At 57.4% G+C, this 12,880-nt stretch overlaps 1 protein-coding gene across 3 annotated transcripts in view; it reads left to right on the top strand.

Moving 5' to 3' along the window:
• ATP2A3 (ATPase sarcoplasmic/endoplasmic reticulum Ca2+ transporting 3) overlaps nt 1-10,269 on the top strand; it is a 34,252-nt gene extending 23,983 nt beyond the window's left edge. The window contains exons 17-22 of one of the 3 annotated variants that reach the window (XM_070389244.1): nt 212-297; nt 4,656-4,789; nt 5,236-5,353; nt 5,887-6,004; nt 6,245-6,335; nt 8,876-10,269. In XM_070389244.1, the coding sequence (XP_070245345.1) occupies nt 212-297; nt 4,656-4,789; nt 5,236-5,353; nt 5,887-6,004; nt 6,245-6,335; nt 8,876-8,939 (611 nt within the window). In that variant the 3' untranslated portion in view covers nt 8,940-10,269. The remainder of the gene's footprint in view (nt 1-211; nt 298-4,655; nt 4,790-5,235; nt 5,354-5,886; nt 6,005-6,244; nt 6,336-8,875) is intronic. The other 2 variants (XM_070389243.1, XM_070389242.1) reach the window with 2 other exon arrangements.
• Nucleotides 10,270-12,880: the final 2,611 nt, after the last annotated feature.

Here is a 12,880-nt window from a genome sequence, read left to right as displayed (position 1 = left end):
TGCCTATCTCCTTGCCAATTGCTGTGGCCAGGGATGGAGCAGATGCTGACTGCCCATCAGGGCTACTGCTGACCCTGAGGGTAGGTGCTACATACTAAAGGGGAGAGAGTGGTTCCCTGACAGAGATTCAGCAGATTATTGGGAAAGGGAATCAGATGCCAGAAAACCACAGGCGTGCACTATAGCCAGTTTCTTCCTGCCCTCCCCACAGTGTACGTCGGCCTGGCCACAGTGGCTGCTGCCACCTGGTGGTTCCTATATGATGCCGAGGGACCGCAGGTCACCTTCTACCAGCTGGTAAGCAAGGGATGGCCAGGAAGCCCATTGGGGTCATCTGAGAGGTGTTGTTGTTGGAGTTCCAGGAGAGAGGGAATCCAGAACCCCACGGGTGGCCAGTGGCTGTCCCTCCCCACCCCTGTACACCTGTAGACGCCCGCCACTTAAGGAAACAAGCTCAGAAGCCGCCAGAGGCCTAGAGACAGCAGCACAGCCCCCGAGCCAGAGAAGCTGCTGCTCGCTCCCCCTGTCATTCAGTTACAGGGGGCCTCAGGGCTTCACTGCCCGGAAGCCTTACCTTTATTGGGAAACTTCCCGAACATTGAGGGCTCAGTGATAGGAGCACCTACATGGTGGAACTTTTGGCAGAGGGTCAGACTGAAGTGATCAATAGTGGAGGGAAGGAATCTTCCAGGCTTTTATAGCCAACCTGTCTCTTGGGGAAAGGACCCATTGACCTCTTGAAGTCCCCTGGCTGGCAGGTGCACACCACAGGCCTAGCTTAGTTCAGCCTAGCTCTGGAAGTAAGCAAGGAGACGCCACCTCCATCCTGACCTCAACTGCTGTCTGTCCATCCGTCCTTCTGTCTGAGCAGCCAACGCATCTCTTTTGCTTGAAAGAACCGTCACAGCAATTCTGGCCAGGCCAGTGGTGGGTTTCTGGTTTAAAGGAGAGATCTGCCTGGATGTAGACTTTCCTTCCTCTGGTGTGTTAGCCTTTCTATTTTCCTGTAGACAGAAGAGCTCAAGAGAGGGACCCTGACTTCCTGCCCCCGTCTTGGGTGTGTCAGGGAAACAGTCTTCCCCACCCCCAGGGGCAGTGTGAGGGCTCTTTCTGGGGTTCACAGCTAGGTGGAGGCAGCTGGGGGTGCTTTCTTTCTCCCACCAACCCTCAAGCACATGGGGCTCCCCTCCTGGCAGCAGTGCAGAGCCTGGGCCCAGACCCCTATCCCAAAGGCTGGTGGCCCCTAGCCCTTGGCAGATGGATCGGACACCTGCCCCTGCAGCTCCTGTAGGGGCGGCAGGTGGAGAGTGGGGTGTGCTGACCGTCCTGCTACAGCCTTCCTCCTGTCCCACTATCACCCTCCTTTGGGCTATGAAGCCCAAATCTCCAGGACCCTCCCCATATCAACCTTCTGAGCAGTCCCATACAGCCAGCTGCATACCTCCTATGGAATAGCCCATGGTCCCAGTGCACTCACCAAGTCCAAAGTCAAAATCAGTTGCCCTTTTGCAAACAGTTCCCTCTTCTTCCATCTGCATCTCAGTTCCACCTCCTCCCTGGTCACCCCAGCCAGACCCCTGGAGTCCTGGTAGACACACATCCCATACCCACCACCAGTCAGCCCTCAGTCCCCCTGGGGCCACCTTCCCAACTGTCCTCAGATCATTCCATTTCTCATTTATCCACTTGGGCGAGAAGTGGCTGTTAGGCACTGACTGTGCCAGGCACAAATTGCTAGAGCAATGGTGGTGACTGAAATGGCAGAGTATCTGCAGAGAGTGTCCCGTCTGGTGGGGGAGAGAGCCAGGGAAATGGGCGGTCACGTTTTATAGTGAGCCATGCTTCCGCAGAGAAAAGGCAGGAGGCTATGGAACTCGGAGGTGGTCAAGACTTAGACCTAAAGTAGAACTCTCAGCTGCAGGTGTTGGAATTTCAGGAGAGGTGCCCAGAGCCCTGCTAGCATTCCTGGAGGGATGCTGAATAAAGGCAGGAGAGTAGATCCTGGATCCTGGCTGCCCAGGTTCACGCCCAGGTTCTATCACACACAAGCTGTGTGATTTGGAACAGGCTACTTAACCTCTCTCTTCATTTCTCCACCCATATAAACTGGGTAATAGACCCTGCCTCGTAGGGCTATCCAGACGATTACCCGAGTCAGTACATATAAAGTGCCTAAACCAACACTTGGCACGTGGTAAGAGCTATGTAAATGTTAATGAAACCCAGAGGGAGGCTCACAGGTGAAGGCGAATGGGAAATAGCCAGGGAGGCCAAGGGAAGGAGTAGGGAGAACAGTAGCTTCACCCAGAGAAACAGGCCTGCCACCCCCCGGGGGAGGGGTACTCACGATGAAACTGCGAGGCAGAAGTTCCAGCCCCTGAGCACCTTCTGATGAACAGTGCAGGAGGCCACACTGCGGCCAGGACCCAGGCACAGTGCAGGCGCTCACTGCTGAGACCCAGAAGGTCGGAACTGGGCAGGGTGTTTTTGTTTTTGTATGGCTGTGACGGGGCTTCGTTGGTGTGCGTGGGCTTTCTCTAGTTGTGGTGAGCAGGGGTCACTCTTCATTGCAATGCACAGGCTTCTCGTTGTCTTGGCTTCTCTTTTTGCAGAGCACAGGCTCTAGGGCACGTGGAATTCGGTTGTTCAGGACTTAGTTGCTCTGTGGCAGTTGGAATCTTCCAGGGATCGAACCTGTGTCCCCTGCATTGGCAAGCGGATTCTTACCCACTGTGCTAGCAGGGAAGTCCCGGGATGTTAATCTATTGAAACACCTCCATGTGATTCTATTCTCATTGTCTTCCCTATGCGCGGGCATAGGGATGCAGGCACACATGTGCCCAAATGGGAGGTGTGTGCATGGCATCTGCGTGTACACGTTTGAGGAAGGTCCTTACCGTTAAGATCTGGAGGTGAGGCCTGACAGTGGTGACACAACCCGAAAAAACATTTGTCCTCTTGGTCAGTTGGGTGGTTTCAAAGTTTAGGACATTTTCTCTGCCCTGTGATCAGTGCCAAATAAAGCTGTGCACTTGTCCCAAATACTGGAGCTCAGTTTTTTTTGGAGAAATTCCCTCCTCTGTTGATTTAAATAAGACTCTCCATCTCTTTGTCAAGAGAGAAGTCTAGCCAAGCCATGGTCTTTTATCATTTTGCATCATGCACAAGAGAGGAAAGAACCAGCAGTCCCTTCAGGCTGACGGAGTCGCTCTACCCGCATTTATGCCGTGTGGGGAATGAGGGATGGATTTCCTGGGCAGGAGGTCAGGCCGCTGATCGTATTACAGATTTCTCATTGAGGCTTATTTTCGCAGCACGTGGCCCTCATTTCTAAACTTTAATCTTAAAAGGATCACTGTTTCAGAGGAGATTCCAGGGGCCAGATGTTGGAGAACAGAGCTGTGTAATGGTTGTGAATGTTCACGCGAATCCCCATGGTGCGGAAGAGAACCAGATGGAAGTTCTCACTAGTGGCCTCGGTTCAGCATCTTGTTACAGCAGCTTCTGAGAGCAAGGTTCAGGGGGCAGGAAGAAAACTCCCCTGGGGCCACAGGGGCAAGTGCCACCTCCCTTCTTGAGTCCTGAGAGCTCCTTGTTCATTGTGCAGAAGCTGTGTAGCAAGCCATCACCTGACCATGCATGTGTTAGGCCTTGTCATGAGCGAAGGGCAGGTCTGGTAGAGCTCGATTTCAGAGGCAGAAATGAAGAGGTGTGAATGGAATCTTATTTAATAATCATGACTAGGGCCCCAGTAGCCTCATCTTCTGGGCTTCCGAGGTGGTACTCGTGGTCAAGAACCTGCCTGCCAGTACAGGAGACCCGAGACTTGCGTTTGATCCGTGAGTCAGAAAAATCCCCGGGAGGAGGGCATGGCAACCCACTCCAGTATCCTTGCCTGAAGAATCCGATGGACAGAGGAGCCTGGCTCCTACAGCCCATAGGGTCACGTTGCAAAGAGTTGGACATGACTGAATCGACTTAGCACGCACACTCACAGCCTCGTCTTCTACCAGCTAAAGGTGAATTCTATTCAAGTATAATTTTGCTGATTGATTCTCATATGCATTTACTTATTTGGCATTAGTTGCTCAGTTGTGTCCGACTCTTTGCGACCTCATGGACTGTAGCCCGCCAGGCTCCTCTGTCCATGGGATTTTCCAGGCAAGAATACTGGAGTAGGTTGTCATTTCCTTCTCCAGGGGATCTTCCCAATCCAGGAATCAAACCCGGGTCTCCTGCATTGCAGGCAGATTCTTTACTCTCTGAGCCACCGGGGAAGCCCAACTCATTTGGTGGCTTCATTTAATCACTGCCTCTCCTAACCCCTGCACCTCTGATACTTAGGCCCTCACCCCCTGATTCCAGGGCCCCCTGCCGTCCTCCCCAGCCTCATACCAGCTGCTCTCCCTTTTCTCAGCACAACCCCACCGCAGTACATCTTGCCCTACCCCCTGGCACAATGCAGCCCCTCTGTCCCCATCCTGGGTGAGCGAGCACCCCTCCCTGGGCGAGCACCCCTCCCTCTCCACAGCAGCACTGGCTGTACTGTGTCCTCAGATGTAAGCTGAGGGTGAGGGGGTGGGGTGAGGCTCCCCATGCCCTGGTCCCGCCACTCTTCTTTCTGCCTGCACCCCATCTCACCTGGTTGCCCCCAGAGGAACTTCCTGAAGTGCTCCGAGGACAATCCAGTCTTCGCCGGCATTGACTGCGAGGTCTTTGAGTCACGCTTCCCCACAACCATGGCCTTGTCTGTGCTGGTGACCATTGAGATGTGCAATGCCCTGAACAGGTGGGCTGGCAGGGGGGCCTGAAGCGGGGGCTGGGACAGGGGCTGAGGGTCAGTAGGGGCCCAGGATTGGGGGTGGAGGTGTCCAGAATTACAGTCTGAGGGTCAGAAGGGTCCAGAGGAGGGTTCTGAGAGCCCATGGGGGCTAGAATTGGGATCCAGGCGATCAAGGGAGACATGGTTGAGGTCTGAGAGAATAGAAGGGCCAGGATTAGGTCTGAGGGTCAGAGAAAGGGGGTCCGAGCCCCAGGACTGGCCCCTGGGGGCTGAGTGGGCAATAGCCACACACCCCTCCTGGCTGCATTCCCAGAAGCACTCCGGATCTTAGAGGACGATGCTGAAACTCAGACCAGCTCCTCCCTGCACCTCACTTGGGGGATGGGTGGTGGACCAGAGTGGGGCCTGCCCGCATCCTGGCCTGAGGTGAGCGCCCCGTGTGCCCTCAACAGCGTGTCGGAGAACCAGTCACTGCTGCGGATGCCGCCCTGGCTGAACCCCTGGCTGCTGGCGGCCGTGGCCATGTCCATGGCCCTGCACTTCCTCATTCTGCTTGTGCCGCCCCTGCCTGTGAGTCGCTGCCCAGCCCTGCTCCCCTCCTGCGGCTCCTGGGGTCACAGGGCCCTAATTCCCCTCTGAGGCTGGGCATTTCCGGGGCCTCTTTGTGAAACTGCCTGGTGGCTGTGATGGGGGAGAGGTCTGATGGTGCTCCCTGACCACATGGAGCTGGACCCTGGTCAGCCAGATGTGTCCCCCACTTCAGGACATCCCTCCCAGACTTGGGGAACAGAACAGGTAGGGGGAGAAAAAAATAGAAAAAAAAAAAGAGGTCCCCCAAGGCTGGGACAGGAGGAAAGATGATGCCCTTTGCCAGTGCAGAATTCCTCCCACTTCCCACCAGGACAGAAGGACTTGGTCCTGCGGGTGAGAGCAGGGGAGGGCGCCTGGGACAGAGGAGACTGAGTGGACACAGATCTGGAGGCGGGACGGGGGGCCATCTTAGACGTGTTTGTGAAGAGTCCACTGTAGTCGGGGGTGTGTGAAGCGGTGGATGTGGGGGGCTCTGGGCACTCCTTCCTTTAACTAAGACGCCCCCATCCCAGCTTATCTTCCAAGTGACCCCACTGAATGGGCGCCAGTGGGTGGCGGTGCTCCAGATATCTCTGCCTGTCATCTTGCTCGACGAGGCTCTCAAGTACCTGTCCCGGAAGCACGTGGATGGTGAGTGGAGGCCCCAGACCCCACTACCGGCCCACCTCCCCGCCTGCCTCCGCCCCCAGTCTGCAGTGGGTGTCGGCAGGGTCTTGCACTTAGGGGCCGGGGCCCTGGGCTCACCAGGCTGCCGATGAGAGCACCACTCAGGGCTGGGCTGCCTCGCTCTCCTCGCTCGCTGCCAGCCCTGCCCCGCCCGGCCTGCTGTGCCCTGCTCTGGGTCTTCCCCTCTGACTTCTCTGAGCTGAGCCTGTCGCAATGCAGGCACTGTCAGGACGGCCTCCCAGACACAGACTGGGCAGCCGCTGATTGCCTCCTCTGGGACCCCAGACCACACTGGGTCGGCCTCTTTGGCACCACCTTGTGGGTGGGTGAAAGGTGCATTTTCTGAGTTCCCATCTCTGGGTCTGTCTTACCTCGGGAAGGAGGGCAGAAGGGCAGGGTGGGGGGGCGGTGTGTGGAGGGGCGGGCTGGGGCATGCTGTCCGTCTCTACCCACCTCTGCCAGGGGCTCAGAGAGCAGGCAGCTCTGAACCTCCTGAGGGCAGGGAGACGGGATTGTTCTCGCTCTTTGAATTGCCCAGAGAGGGAGGAAGCAGGGGTGAGAAACTCCCTCTTCCTGGGACTTTGAGCCAAGGCCTTGGGTCTGTGGCCAGGCCGCTGGCCCATGTTAGGCCCAGAGATGACCGAGGCCTGTGCTTGAGCAGCTGGGTGGGTCCTTAAGGGCCACCTCTGGCAGGAATGTATCCCAGGCCTGGGGGGCATGCCTGGGGTGGGGGTGGGGTGCTATAAATAGATCACGTGTCTGGATTCCGCAGGGGCCAAGGCAGTCAATCAGCCCCCGTCTCCCATGCTGGCCAGCCCTCCTGGGCACTGAAAATATTTTGTCTTATTAAAAAGGCCAAAACAAGTCAGCCTCCACTCTCTGGAGAAGCTGGCCCACCCCAAGTCTGTCCACAGGGTGACCAGACATGGTGGAGGAAAAGGAGGGCTCAGCCAAAGGGGAAAGTGGAGCTGGTGGGAGTGGGAGCCAAAGCAAGGCTCCAGCCCACAGGTGCAGGGAGGGGAGCCGGACACAGCATTGTGCCTGCTGCGGGGTTTTTTCTGGCCCCTACTCTGGACGCTTGAGAATCCCATGGACCGAGGGGCCTGGCGGGCTATAGTCCATAGGGTTGCAAAGAGTCGGACACGACTGAAGCGACTGAGCACAGTGGACGCTCCAGGGGAGGTGAAGGAGGAGCTGGCTCTGTCGTCTGAAACTCTATCTTCTGGACCCCTGACTCCGGCTGGAGCGCAAAGTTGGGGGTTGGTCCACCCAGAAGGCTTGACCTTGGTCACACTCGCTCACCTCCACAGTCAGGCCTCCTGGGGGTGCGGGCAGCTCAGACAGCTTCATGTCTTCAAGAGCTTTCTTTGGCCAAGAGGTTCCGCACGTTTTCTCGAGAAAACTCCCAAGTGAGGCTATTTCTCAGCCAAGGGGAGAAGCCTCTGTTTCCAACACTGTTCCAGTGCTGGTTGCTGGATGGTGGAGGATTTGGCTGGGTTGGGGAGGGGAGCAGGCCCCTAGTAGGACGGGACAGGGGAGGGAGCATCCTTGCGAGGCCGGGGTTGGGGTGGTTTATAGAAGAGGTAGGGTTTGAGCAGAGGTTTGAAAGGGAAGGATTGAACTTGGCGGAGAAGGAGCTGGGCTCTTAGTGGGGCTGGGGCTCAGAGTGCAGGGTACAGGGGTGAGTCCAGAGTTGGGCAGGGGCCTCGGTTACCAAGGTAAGGACCCTGGACATTGTCCTCAGGGAAGTGGAAGCCACAGAAGGGCGGAGGCATAGGAAGAACTGGGATCACCAAGGAGGGCAGGTGGGGGGCGAGGCTAGAGGAAGGGAGGCTGCTGGGGCCTGTAGAGCTGGTCTGGGAGGGGAGACACTGAGGCCCAGGGTGAGCTGGTCCCAGGCGGTGCCTCCACCTCCACCAATAACCTGAGATGCTGACTGTGGTCCTGGTGAGGCTTGGCTTGTGAGTGTGATGCTCAGCTGTCAGGAGTGGCGTGGGGCCTGTAGGCTGGGCATCTGTGCCCACATCAAAGAGATAGGGTGGAGTGTGCCCACTGGCAGCCTAGACGGATCTGCCCCATGCAGCCGCAGTCCCTTGGGTCTCCTAAAGGCAGCCCGGGCAGGGGTGAGACAAGAGACCCTGTTATGTTCCCAAGCCAGCCTGGTGGCCTTTTAGGGAAGTTTTGCAGAGGACTGATGCTCATGACTTCTCCACGATTTATGAGGAATGTGTCCTTCAGAGGACTGTGGGTGCTGGGTCAGCCCCGGGGGGTTGTGGGGTGTCCCGTTGCCCCACCTCCTGGCTCTGCCCAGGTGTGGCTGAGCATCTGTCAGGAGGAGGCCTGTGGGCCTTGCTGAGGGGGTGGGAGACCTGGAGAGATTGAGTGTGAACCGATCTGGGAGGGTTCAAGATGTGAGGTGGGCCTGGGGTTTATTCTGATGGCAGTTAGGGAGCCATGGAAGGGAGCGGTGGGCTGAGTCTGTAGCATGATGCCAGGGGCAGGAGGGTGTTGGTGAGAGGCCTTGAGGCAGCAGAGGACGAGACATGGGCGAGGTGTCAGGGTGGCCTTGGTTCCCGGACCTCTTCCTGGTGGGTGGTGGTTCACCAAACTAGAAACCAAGAGGAGAAGGAGCGTCGGATGCTCTGGGGGTGTTGATGGAATACGTGGGGTGAAGGAAGCCCCGGGGATGTCCAGAGGGATGGAGCAGGGCTGGGGACTGACCGAGAGATGCTATGGGAGAGTGGGAGAAGAGGAGGCCGGAAGGGGCCCGCGGGAGCCAGCCTGGATGTGTGCTCCCACACATATGTCTTTACACGCTCTCGGGTTTTCTTCCAGAAGACAAGGGCCAGCAGTGAGTGCGGGGAGCAGAGTGGAGTCTGCAGCATGTACCTCAGAGTGACGGTGCCCAAGCGTTCGCCTCCGCCGCCCCCACCCCCCACCCGCCTGCACACTCGCCTGCTTGCTCACTGGGCTCACCGCCAGGCCTGGCCTGGGGTCTCCGTCCCCGCTCCCGCCTGCCGGGGGGCTCTGTGATTCAGGTCTCTGGGCTCTAGTCCAGGAACTGCAGCCTGCGAGGGGCCTGCCCAGAGGCCGGAGCTGGCCCAGAGCCCTCCTCCCCGGATCCACAAGCACGTACACTCACACTCCGAGTGCTTCCCCTGCTTTGAGGCGGGGCATGCCCTTTGCGACCTGCAGGCGTGTCTACACTGATGGAGTTCTGGGAACCACTCTGATCTCACTCTTAGCGAGTGCCTGGTCTGGGGCCTGGTCGGCCCCAGGGTGAAGAGGGGACATCCGGACCCAGCCGTGCACAGCGAGGACAGACAGCCCCCTCCATTCCACTCCGCTTCCTTGGAATCAACTCACTAGGGCTTGAGCCTGTTTCTGTTTATCCACGCAGGGAGTTGAAGACTCACAGCGAGAGACACAGGAGTGGGGGAGGGGGCTGAGCAGGGATCCCCCTTTCCTGGGAAATGGCCAGCCTGCCGACCTCAGCTCCAGACTCAGGGTCCTCTGTTCCAAGCAAACGAAACACGCCATCTCTGCGTTGCCTGCCCTACCAAGCAGAGGATGGGGTTGCCTTCTGTGTTCCTGCCGCCTGAGACCTGAGACCTCCTTGGGATCGCTGAACACTGTGCCCTGCCACCCAGCCCAGGGCTCAGCCATCTCCAACTCTGCATGGCCGGGTGATCCTCGGCCTTAGTCTTTGCCCCTGCCCCCCGCACACCCATGAGCCAAAAGGGTGTCTGTCACTAAGAATGGCGAGTTATCAAGGGCACATTCCGTCTCTCCGTCCTTGCTGGAGGGACCCATGAGCACCTGGATCACCTCCGTGGAGGGAAGAGAGCGTTCGAGGAACACAGATGTTTCTCTGCACTCATCTCTTGCCCCTCCGGCAAAGATTAGCTCGGCACAGAAGCAGCGGTGAGCAATGACTGCGTCCTTGCCCCTCCTCGAGAGTGTACAGAGTGATTATTTTATATGTAAATCAAGACCCATGTCCCATCCTGGCCCCCAGAATCAAAAGCCCCCTCGGCCTGCCTTGCAGACAGATGGGCTCAACATTCAGCGGCCCCTCCCCCTAGCCTTTGCCCTCCCTTCTCTTGAAAGTGAGAGAACCCAGAGTCTCCCATGTCTGTAGGGGAGGAGGGCGGAGAGGAGGGGCAGGGGCCTGTACCCACCTGCTGACCTGAAATCTGGTGGAGAAATAAAGGTCGAGTGTCTGGGGCCATGAGGGTCATTGTGTTTCCCGGGGAATGGGCCCCTCTCTGCCCCCCGCATGCTTCCCTTGGGGGCTCCCACCCCCTGTACCCCCTCCCCCAGGATCCGGGAGCAAGATCTGGGGCTCCCATGTCCCCAGCCAGAGATGATCTCGTCAGACAAGGGGCAGGGGAGACCCTGACTTCTGGAGTCGAGTCTGGCATAACTGCCTCCTCCGCAGGTGCACAGCATTCGACAGTTGGTGCACGTGATCAAAGGCCTTTACACGTGGTTCATGGGGAAACGAGGCTGGGGGTGGTCCGTGGGAAGCAGGACTGGGCCTGGAGCCTGAATATCAGGGGTCCCTTGTTCCCCACAGAGGGGACCCCAGCCCCGGCTGTTCCACGGGTCTTGTCTCTCCCCCAGGTACCATCCATCTCTGGTCTTTACCAGCCCCACTCAAATGCATCCCCCCAAGATTTCCTGAGGCTCACGCTGTCCAGGGCCCTCATGAAGCTGCTTGTCATGAACTCCTGACTTGCCCAGACGGCCCTGCCCTCTGGGACCTCTTGGAAGGGAAGAGCCAGGGTCCTCTGCCTCCCTCGTTTTCTCCTCTGAAGGGAGGACTCACTGCCCTGGTGATGGGACTCGGGCCCTGCCCACAGGGCCAGAGGTGGGACCAGCTCCATAACAACTGGGCCTCAGTGCAGAGTGAAAATGTGGAGCCTCTTGTTCAAAGATTAGGAATTTCTTTTCTTTCTTTTTTTGACGTGGAGCATATCTAAAGTCTTTGTTGAGTTTGCCACATCATTGCTTCTGTTTTGCACTTTTTGGTTTTCTGGCCCTGAGGCATGTGGATCTTAGCTCCCCGACCAGGGATCAAACCCACACCTTGCTCATTGGAAGGTGAAGTTTTAACCACTGGACCACCAGGGAAGTCTCAAAGAATTTCTTAGCAGTGGCCGCAGAGCAATAAACCACGCATGCAGGTCTCCTCTGAGCAAGAGGTCCCCGTGCTACGGATGGGGCATCCAGGAAGCTGGTCAAGACTAGAGCAGGCAGTACCTGCCCTTAGGAGCTGCCAGGTTTTATTTGGGGGACAGGATTTGACATACAGTTTACCACAGGACCTGGGAATGAAAAGGTTTCCCCCTTGTACAAGGTCCATCTCAGATCACAGCCTTTATACACACTCGGGTGTCCTCAACCAGCTCCATGAGATGGGCCAGGCATGACTCTGTCTGGCTTGATCATCTAACTGGCCCTCATCTTGACAGACAGGCAGTGAGTGGCCCGATGATGGGCTTGGGGGTCTGCTCAGGACGCAGGCGGGCTCCAGGGCTCCCGGTGGCCTCTGGGGCGCGTGGCCAAGCCTGCTTTGCCTCCGCCCCCGCCCCTCAGGCCTGCCCAAGTCTGGCCTCGTCCAGCACACGGCATGGAGCCTGACGGGCCAAGACAGGGCGGCCAAGGTAAACAGAGGTTTCCTACCTCACGGGCGCGGGCCCAGGAGGGAATTCCGGGGAAAGCCCCGGCATATTTCATTCTGGATCAGCGATGGCAGCCACCAAAATGCCTGTGGCCTTCCCCCTGCTCCCTTCAGAGGCCAGGATTTTGTGCTGCTGTGCCCCCACCACTACACACCACATCTGGGAGGAAGGCCCACTGGGGCTGCGTTGGGAGAAGTGGAAGGGCAAACACAGAAAATGAAGACGTGTCCACACAAAAACCTGAACCCAAGGCTCCACAGCAGCTGTATTCACCGTGGCCTCAGAATAAAACAACCCAGACGTCCATTGACGGGGGGAGGATAAACGAACTGTGGTGTGCCCATACAGTGGACGGCAATACCCCCCCACCAGCAATAAAAATCAGCGCATCCATCTATGCAACAGAGTGCATGATGCTGAAAACCCTGGTGCTGAGGAAAAGAAATCAGAACCAAAAAAGAGCCCATACTGAGCGATTCCAGCTCTGTGAAATTCTAGGAAAGGCAAAACAAATCTAGTAACAGAGCCACAGAGCCAGGCTGGGAGCCAGAGAAGATTGAGAGCGAAGGGGCAGGAGGAAGGTTCAAGAGTGATGGGTTGGGGCGGGGCGGGGAGGCGTTGCAGGCATTTGTCAAAATTCATCAAACTGTGTGACTAAAATGGGTATATGTGATTGCATGTAAGGTAGCTCAGATGGTAAAGAATCCACCTGCAATGTAGGAGACCTGGGTTCCATCCCTGGGTTGGGAAGATCTCCTGGAGGAGGGCATGGCAATCCCCTCCAGTATTCTTGCCTGGAAAATGCCATGGACAGAGGAGCGTCTGGCTGCAGTCCATGGGATCACGAAGATCAGGACACGACCGAGCTACTGAGCGACAACAGCAAATTTACACCCTAATGCAGTTTGATTTAGAAGAAAGAGAAAAGAGGTGGGGGCCAGAGGGGGCAGTGGGTATGTGGCTGCTGTGGGTGTAGCATCTTCAGCATCAGCAGGAGATGGACCTCTGGGTGTGTGCCTGCAAAGCGTGCAGTCCAGGGGCCCAGGCCAGCCCCAAATTGCCCTATGTTCCAGGTGCAGGAAGAGGCTGAGGGCCAAGGGGAAATGACCCCCGAGTATGGAGGAGAACCAGGGGGCTGGCACAGATGCCTCGG

The sequence above is a fragment of the Bos mutus genome, chromosome 19, assembly GCF_027580195.1.
Source record: "Bos mutus isolate GX-2022 chromosome 19, NWIPB_WYAK_1.1, whole genome shotgun sequence".
In the NCBI taxonomy this organism is placed as follows: Eukaryota; Metazoa; Chordata; class Mammalia; order Artiodactyla; family Bovidae; genus Bos; species Bos mutus.
Note: the sequence above shows the minus strand (reverse complement) of the source record. Positions and strands in the feature narration are given on the sequence as shown.